Source organism: Orycteropus afer, unplaced genomic scaffold, assembly GCF_000298275.1.
Source record: "Orycteropus afer afer isolate SDZICR_OR568_19922 unplaced genomic scaffold, OryAfe1.0 scaffold00040, whole genome shotgun sequence".
In the NCBI taxonomy this organism is placed as follows: domain Eukaryota; kingdom Metazoa; phylum Chordata; class Mammalia; order Tubulidentata; family Orycteropodidae; genus Orycteropus; species Orycteropus afer.
In genome coordinates, this window is record NW_006921627.1 from 11,603,127 (window position 1) to 11,612,531 (window position 9,405).

The 9,405-nt window shown below is 49.0% G+C and overlaps 1 protein-coding gene across 1 annotated transcript; it reads left to right on the plus strand.

Annotated features, from left to right (window-relative positions):
• Positions 1–1,190: 1,190 nt before the first annotated feature.
• Positions 1,191–6,774, plus strand: LTBR (lymphotoxin beta receptor). The gene is made up of 10 exons (XM_007937089.1): positions 1,191–1,286; positions 1,416–1,512; positions 1,824–1,949; positions 2,029–2,181; positions 2,549–2,645; positions 2,834–2,928; positions 5,155–5,262; positions 5,580–5,605; positions 5,931–6,156; positions 6,533–6,774. The coding sequence occupies exons 1-10, from the start codon at positions 1,191–1,193 to the stop codon at positions 6,772–6,774; spliced, it is 1,266 nt and encodes a 421-aa protein (XP_007935280.1).
• Positions 6,775–9,405: the final 2,631 nt, after the last annotated feature.

The window sequence follows — 9,405 nt, forward strand, 5'->3', positions numbered from 1 at the left end:
ATTGCTGGCTAGAGGAGGGGTTGCTTCCCAGAGCCTGAATGAGTTCTCAGGATAGGAGGGAGCCAGGAGTGCAGAACCTGAGACCAGAGAGCCTGGCAGAATAATGACTACAAGGAGCTCCATGGGGCTGTTAACAGGTTGAACAGAAATAATAAGAAGAAAGGGGCAGGCAACTGACTAAGCCACTTTGGAATCCTAGTTTCCTCTACATGCACCCTAGACTCCAGTCTTCTCATCCTTAAGGTGAGAGGCTAGTTTGGCTCTCAGGTCCCTTTCAGTTCAAAGTGATTCAAAGGCTCATTGGTGAAGAAACTGGGACTAAGTGCTTCGGCTGCCCACCTCCAGCCTAGGTGGCCCCTACTCATAGAAAACTCAGTCTACGCATCCTATCATTGGAAGGAAGGGAACATGTGGGCAGGGAAGCAGGTGATCTGTGCCCACTAATGTGTGGATGGTTCAGGACAGGGAGGAAGGCTGAGCAACAAGGCCTGGCCTGACTGGCTTGTTATCCTTCTATGCTCATCTTCAAAGGAGGAAGACAGCCTCCGCTGCTGCCAACTGGGACTTCTGGTTCCAAATACACTGTCTGTCAGTCTGTGGGTGTGTGTTTGGTGCACTCTCCATGTTTGTCAGTCCCAAGCTCATCTTTCTCGGATCTGACCCTTTGCACCCAGCTGTCCAATGCCCTGTCTTCAACTCCATCTGTTCCCTGGTCAGCTCTGCCCCTTTGAGGCCTAAGGACTGTCCCCTGGTTCTGCTGCCCTTTTCCCACCAGCTGTGCCTGGCCGATCCCCGCAGCTCCTCTTCGGATCAGGATTCCAAAGAAGGGAGGAGGCCTCGGTTCCGGCGGCGGCGCCGCAGCCCTCACGTGCTTTCCCGGCTGCCCTCCTCCTGGCCGCGTCGATGCAGCCAAGCCTGTTCCTCTTCCCGATTGCGACAGGCCGGACTCAGCTCCCAGCGCTCCCTGTCCCCGCCCCGCGGCCGGCTCACTCCACTCCCACTTCCTGAGCCCGGTGGCTGGAGCCCCGGAGGCCAGGCCTGGCCGCTCCCGCTCCCCGGGGGCACGTCGGCTCAGAGTCCTGTCCCAGCCCCGGGGCTCGGGAAGCTGCCGCCACCACTGCCCAGGCCATCCTTGGCCTCCCACCTTCCTTCTAGGCCTCCCTGTCTGGCTGATCGGGCAACTGTCCGCCATGCGCCTGCCTTGGGCCGCCTCTCCCTGTGGCCTGGCCTGGGGGCCACTCGTGCTGGGACTCTGCGGGCTCCTGGCAGTGTCCCAGCCCCGACGGGTGAGGGGGCCGTTCGGGTGGGGTGGAGGTGGCTGAGAGTAGGGAAGAGGGGTCTAGGCGGCCCTTTCTCTACCCTCCCTAACTGGTCTCTAAGTTCTTTTCCCCCCATCTCCACCACTGCTTATGAAGGTGCCCCCATACCACACGGAGAACCACACCTGCCAGGACCAGGAAAAGGAGTACTACGAGTCCACTCATCGGGTCTGCTGCTCAAGCTGCCCCCCAGGTGAGATGCAATGGCTGAAGGAAGCCCAGGACAGAGACATGGGTCACAGGGTCCTCCAGCTATGGTGCTGCCTGTCTCCCAGAAACACCAGCTGGCGAAGACAGTGAGAAACACTGGCCATCCCTCATATATGGGCACTGAGATTTGCCATCTTCACCTGATCCCTCACTGAATTGTTTACCTCACTGAGTGGTAGCTGAAGGGTTATCAAGGGGGAGGCCCAGAGAGGCTGAGGGACAACCCTAAGGTCACGCAGCAAGTGATAGAGGTGAGAATGGAATCCTGATGTTCTAACACTCGTACTGTCATAGGCACATATGTCACAGCTCAGTGTAGCCGCAGCGAGAACACAGTTTGCTCCCCATGCACCAAAAATTCTTACAATGAGCACTGGAACTACCTCACCAAATGCCAGCTGTGCCGCCCCTGTGACCCAGGTAAGTGAGATGTGCCTGGGGAAGGCTGGGATCTCCTGGGGTGCAGCCTCTCTCCTGAGATCTCCTGTCTCCCCACCAGTGATAGGCTTCGAGGAGATTGCACCTTGCACTAGGACACAGGGGACCCAGTGCCGCTGTCAGCCAGGAATGTTCTGTGCCCACCGGGATTCTGAGTGTACACACTGTGAGCTACTCTCTAACTGCCCGCCTGGCACTGAAGCAGAGCTCAAAGGTCAGAGGTCACTGAGGGTGGAGGACAAGGAGGCTATCTTGAGTGGGGGCAGGGAGCATGGTGATGTGCCCATGATGACTCCCCAGGTAGTTATCTTTGGCATAAAATGCTTCTTCCCACTCCATGGGAAAAATTCACAGAGGGGCTTGCAGAGAAATGGAACTGGGACAGGTGCAGGGGGCTCAGGAGGGGCTCCTGTGAGCCCTGGGTAAGCTTGGGCAAAACAGTAGACATTTTGGGATGGGTCAAAGATTAGAGTAAGAACTACAGAACAGCGTGGATGGGCAAGGAGGAACCCATCCATGGGCATAAAGGAAGATTACCTTCTGTGCATTCACTCTGGCTGGCCCTGCCTTTCTCTTACCAGGTGAAGACAGGGAGACTGACAACAACTGTGTTCCCTGTAAGGCAGGGCACTTCCAGAACACCTCCTCCCCCCATGCCCGCTGCCAGCCCCATACGAGGTTGAGTATGCCCCTGCTAGAGTTCTCTCACCCTCTTTCTTCACCTCTCCTGCCCCCCAAGAAGCCCCACCTGCTGGCCCCCTTACCTCTAATGCTTGACTTCTTGACTCACCTTGCTACTTCCAGTCCCATATGTCCACCGGTGGACAGGAGCATGAAGAAGTCACAGGCCTGTCTTTCTTCCATAGGTGTAAGGACCAGGGTCTGGTGGAAGCAGCTCCAGGCACTGCCCAGAATGATACTAGCTGCAGAAATCCATCAGTGATGCCCCCGGAGACACCAGGTGAGGGGCCAGGGCTGAGGGGCACAAGAGTAGTCTGATCTAGGAAAATACTTCTTTCTTTCCTCTCTCCATATAAAAAAAAAAAATGAAGAAAAGATTAATCCTTCCCTTCTAGGTATTAAGGCAAGAGTAAAAGTTCCTTAAAGAAAAACTGTGGATAATGTCTAGGCTGGTTTGCATACACATACACAAACACGTACACATACACACACATGCACACATATATACATACTTTTAAAGTTATATATATATAATTTATAAACTACATATAATATGCCAAAGGACATTCTTACTCATAAGATGTAATTCTGATACTGTCAACATTTTGGACATGACACCATCATATAATGCATTCACTAGATCAAATACCTCTCTATTAAATTGTGCATAATTATAGAGACTTTCTCACATTTGACTCTGTCTTGGTTATTTCTGTGGACTTGGTTTCATAGCCAAGTAGATGATTTCAGGAGTTTCCAATGACTGTAATCATTATTAATTGGGGCAGAGTTTACTTTATTAACTTTGTTACAGCCAAATATTTTTAATCACAGCTTTCACTTTTTGAGAGCTATTGTGTCAGCCACTCTGTGAAACACTTTACATTTGATAACTCTGACCCTTGTTAATGATCCTATAAAGCAGGTTCTATTATTATCCTTATTAACTAGATGAAGAAACTGAGGCTCAGAGGTTAAGTGACTTGCCCAGAATCACCCAGGTGGTAACTGGTTTTACTAAGACTGTACTCGGATCTTTCTTACTCCAAGCCCGGGCTATAATGCCTGATCACTGTGGAAAATTAGAAAATTCAGATAAGCAAAACTGAAAATCACCATCGTACCATCCCCTAGCATATGCACTCTTAACATTTTGCAATATATCCTTCCAGACCTTATTCTATGCGTGTAAACACATCTTTTTTTCTTTTTTTTTTTCCCCTAAAAATAGTCATTTTAGTGCTTTGTTACCTGGTTTTTCATTCAACAGTATATCATAAATACTTTTCCATGGCTCTTATTACATTTTTTAGTACCTATCAAATAATACTAGGAGCCCTGGTGGCATAGTGCCTAAAGCATTTGACTGCTAACCAGAAGGCTGACAGTTCAAACCCACCAGCCACTCCTTGGAAGGTTGGGCATTCTACTTCCGTAGTGATACTGCCTTGGAAACCCAAAGAGGGGTCGCTATAAGTCGGATCTGACTTGATGGCAGTGAGTTTTTTTTTTTTTTTTTTTTTTTTTAATCAAATAATACTAGAATTTTAGAAAGTATATACGGTAATCCCCTCATTTTGTTTATGAAAAACCTGATGCCTAGAGAGGCGAAATAACTTAAAAAGTTACACAGCTGGGCAGGAACCAAGGTGTCCTGACTCCTGGTCTTAATTTCTTCCTGTGCCTCCCATTCTGTTCCTCTTTGGGCCTCGTATTTAGGTGTATCAGAAAGGACAAAACTCCCAGGACACCAATATCCAAGTCCTTCTAACTTTCCCCAGAATGGTTGATGGGAATTATAGACTCTATGCTATAGATGATAGTGCTGACTCCCATAGAAGGAAGGAAATTATCCACTGACTGCTACAATCAGGGCTTGAGAAAGGAATTCCCAGGCTCCCCCTCTCTGTTCCTCCTGGAGCCTGCCCTGACAAGGGGATGAAACTCTTGCAACCCCAACACACCCCAGCAGCCACGGGCAGAGCTCAGAAGCAAGGCTCTTCCATGCTTCCCCGCCTCCCACCCCTGTAAATACACCCACGGACAGAGAAAAGGCAATCCCAAATCCTTCTCCAGTGGCCCCTCTGAAAGATGGTCAAGTCCACAGATATGTTGCTCTACTCTGTGGCCTGAGTCTGTTTACAACCCCGAGCCCCACCCTTCCTGTACTGCCTCTGGCTATTACTTCCAGCCCTTTAAAACCAGCTGCACAAGCTCCTATCCCTCACCCACAAGAGCGTTCTAGTCACTAGTCTCTAGGAAGAAGGATACCTGCATCACCCTAAATATCTCTAGGATAGAGTCTCTCCTGGCTGTCGTATGGTCTCCCCAAGTCCAACTTAGTTCTCTTCTCTGTAATTTAAGAGAAGTTTCTCTAATTCTGCATCTAGAAACTGTGGGGGGATGGAGAGTGGAAAGAAAAAAACACCCCCCTTTTCTGTTTCCCCTAACTTCCTTTCCCCTGTGTCCTTCTTGGGTTATCTGCCCCCTTCCTGCATCCCAGCAGGAACTATGTTGGTGCTGGCCATCCTGCTGCCACTTGTCTCCTTCCTGCTCCTCACCACCATCTTCGCCTGCACCTGGAAGAGCCATCCCTCTCTCTGCAGAAAGCTAGGTAAGAAGCAGCCAGTTGCAGGCAGGACGCAGGCTGGGCCCTCTGTCCCCATATGGGTGGGCTGGGAGGAAGGAGGAAATTGTCAGCATCCCTGGTGCCAACTCTTCTGCCCCTCCCACACCCTCAACACTCCCAGTGCCTGCCCCCAGCACAGACATCATCATCATTTTCATCCACCCCCTCATTCTTGGGCTGGAGATAAAAGTAATGATAGACTGTTTCTTCTGGGACCCCAGAGAGGGCAGGTTTATGGAGGGTGAAAGGCTGGGATCTGAGACTTGCCAGAAGTCCTACATCCATTTCCTTTTCCATTGCAGGACTTCTGCTCAAGAGGCATCCAGAGGTAATGGGGGTAGCTGAGAAGGTAGGAGATAGGGAATGACAATGGCAGAGGATGGGGTACATTGTTTTAGAGTGGACAGAGAAGGCCTCTCTGATAAGATGATATTTGAGCAGAGACCTACAGAAGTAAGGGAGCCAGCCATGGGAATATCCGGGAGGAAAGTGCTCCAGGAAGACTGACATCAAGTGAAAAGGCCCTGAGGCAGAGAGCAAGATGAGGAGCAGAGAAGGGCAATGAGCCGCCTAACCATGGGTGGGATGTGGGAATTACAGAAAAGTGGTGTCTGGGGCCCATGTCATTGGTTGGTTCTCTGCCTCTCCTGCAGGGAGTGGAAGTCAATGGTGATGGAAGCTGGGAATCTCAGAGAACCAACCCACATTTCCCTGACCTGGTACAGAAGCTTCTGCCCAACCCCAAAGACTTGCCCGCAGCCTCTGTCAGTCACTCCGCAACTCCTGTGTTGGAGGACGAGGTGCTGCAACAGCGGAATCCTCCAGGTCAGGCCAGAGAGCTTGAGGCCGAGCCTGAGGAGCAGGGCCCAGTGGCCCATGGTGAGCTTGGGGCAGGCTGCCAATAAGAAAGGGGTGTGCAAAAGGATGGGGAGGAGGGGATGGGTGCAAGGAGAGTACAGACAGAAAAGAAAAGACTAAAACAGGCAAGACTGAGATCCCAGCTGCCAGCCAGGGTATCACAACTTGAGAGAAGGGAAGGGATCCAAAAACCCAGAAACAGAAATAAATACACAGCTTGTGAAACCAATAGCAATTGGAGAAAGGACAAGGAGGGAGGGAGGTTAGGAGGGAGAGAGAGAAGGCTGAAGAATAAGGGCTTGCAAGATGTAAGACACTGGGGTCTGATGTTGGGAGCACACAGGCCTTCCTTCCTCAGTGTCCCCTCGGCCCCTCTCACTCTGCCCCCTTCCCCCAGGTACCAACGGTATACATGTCACTGGCGGTTCTATGACAGTCACCGGCAATATCTACATCTACAATGGGCCAGTACTGGGGGGAGCACGGGGCCCTGGAGACCCCACAGCTCCCCCAGAGCCTCCATACCCCATTCCAGAAGAAGGTACCCCTGGCCCTCCTGGCCTCTCTACCCCCCACCAGGAAGACGGTAAAGCTTGGCACCTGGCTGAGACAGAGACACTGGGGTCCCACGCCCTTTGATGGGGCCAAGGAGCCAATTTGTCGCTCATGCTTGATGGTGTCTTGGAAAAGAAGAAGGGAGGCACAGGGCACTTCTCCCCTGAGGCTGGCCTCCCCCAACAGGACTCACAGGGGACCTGAGTTGGGCCTGAGAACAGAGTCCTGCAAGGCAGGGCTCAGACACTCTTGAGAGCAGTGCCAGACACTGGCTGGGAACAGCGTCCTGCACAGGACTCTCATCACTGCCTGGGAAACCTGAGCCTCACTGAAGACCCACCTGCGCACTGGGCTGCACCAGCTCAGCTTCAGGCTGTGACAGGGCAGATGTGCCAACTGCTGCCACATGGCACCCTAAGCACAGAGGCCAGAGCATGGTCATTTGCAAGGACATCACCAAGACCTCTAAAGGATGCGTGGTGCTCATCCTTAAGCTTCAGAGGCCTTGCGAGAGCCCACACTGCACGTAGACTGAGGTACCCCTGATATGGAGCAGAGGGTATATGGAGGACCTCTACTGCTTGCCTCCTGGATGAGAGGAAAAGGAGTCATTGAAAAACTGGGGGTTTGGGTAGGGTTACTTGGGGAGAATTTTGTAGGGGAGGAAATGGCAAGTGTATTTATAAATTGTAACCACATGCAAATAAAGAGAAGCTTGTGACCCAGATCATTTATTTTCTTGGGATTTATATAGAAACATTATTTTATTGGATCAGTATCAAAGGCAAAGGTCAAAACATTAAAATATTATGCAACAAAGGCATTTCTATGAGGGACTGGTATTACATACTTCAAGTAATAATATTGGCTGTTAATAATTGGCAATGTGCCAGGCAGTGTTTTACATACTTTACAATATTAATTAGTTTATTTTTTTGCAACAACCCAATAAATAGAGACTATTATTCCCATTTTATAGATGAAGAAACTAAGACACAGGGAGGGTAAGTAATTTGCCTGGTTCAGCTGCAAATGACAAAGCTGAGATCTGCACCTAGTTAGTCTGACTCCAGAGGTCTCTTGGGTAAAAAACTTTATATGACACACCCTTCCAGAGTTTCTTAGAATAGGTAGAATGGGTTGGCTTTTTCTAACAATCAGATCAATCTCTTGCATGTTCCACAGGCCTTGTCTCAGTAAATTTTCAAACCTCCAGCCACAACACAGAGTGAAAGAATGTTTTATGAGGTGGTTTGAAGGGAAAGATGTGCACTTTAGACATAAAATGAGAGGCCAGAATTCAACACTGGCTTGGCAAAGTTTAAAATCTAGGCCAGCCTCCTTCAGCTCTGGAGGTATGCTCAAGATTTTCCTTTTTTTTTTTTCCAAAAAAGAACTTTACATCTCCCCAAGCTCTCCTGTTAGTAAATGCTGGAGTCCCCTAGAACTGATCTATCATGCAGCCCGATGGAGAAGAGCTTCACTTGAAGGATTGTTAGAGAAGGCGCTGCCAGCTGACCACTCCTTCCATAAAAGGCTACTTTTGTGGGTCTAATTTTAAGACCTCTGCTGCTGGGGCTCATCAAGATGGTGTGGCTGCAAAACACATACCTCAGTTGTCTGATCCAACTGAGTGGATAGGTTACTTAAGGTTGACCGTGAAAGCATTCAATTCAGCTTCCTTTTGAGAGTAAATAATGCTGAGCTCTATATCTTTGGGCAGAGTTAAATCCTCCCACCCCTCAGTATGCTAGAGCCAGACAATGTGAATCCTTAATAATTGTTCTATGTGCTCAGATAAAAAAACAAATTTCATATATTTCTGTAAAAAATATATATGTATATTTTCAACCAAAGGAGGAAAAAAATTCAAGCTTAAGGCACAGTCCTATGGACATCATTTAAATTTAGCATTCTACTTGCCGGTGCTTATCTTCCCAGGGCTGAGTTAATACAGCTCCAAGACACATTAACAGAGCATACTCTGTATTGAGGGGAGCTCCTGTCTAGAATGAAAAGATAGAAAATCAATGAAGACTGCAAAAAGCCTCTTGAATGTTATCTTCAAAAGATGGAAGGGGATACAATAGTAGTTGATAAATGAGTAACTGAGTCTGGATCCAGCTAAAGAAACAAACAAAAACAAAATAAAACACTTCTATAGAGTCGAGTCCAACTCGTAGCAACTCCAATTGGGTTTCTAAAGCTGTAAATCTTTACAGAAGTAGATTGCCTCATCTTCCTCCCACAGAGCAGCTGGTGGGTTTCAACCACCAACCTTCTGGTTAGCAGCCAAATGCCTTAACCACTATACCACCAGAGCTCCTTTGAATCCAGCTAGACCCTATATTATGTTTGAGAATCACAGTCTTGTACCCTATGGAGAAAGCCAATACTGAATCCAACCAAAGTCAATATGGATGTGAAGAGAGCAGTGAGGAAGCCAACGTGCTGTCCAAGAGAGATGGATGCGATTGGGTGTACAGTGGCGGCAGTGGGAGATGTGAGGGGGTATGTGGTCCTGTAATTAAGAATGTCCACTTTCAAAAGATGGTGTGGTTCACACTGACAGCTATGACAGACCCTTTCTGTTGCCTACACAATAGACCTCCTCACCTCTCCTAGGACCAGAAGCCCATTTCTCTACTAGGGCATAGATTCCATGATATCAGGAATTGACATTGCCAGGAATTTGTTTGGGGTAGACATGAGATC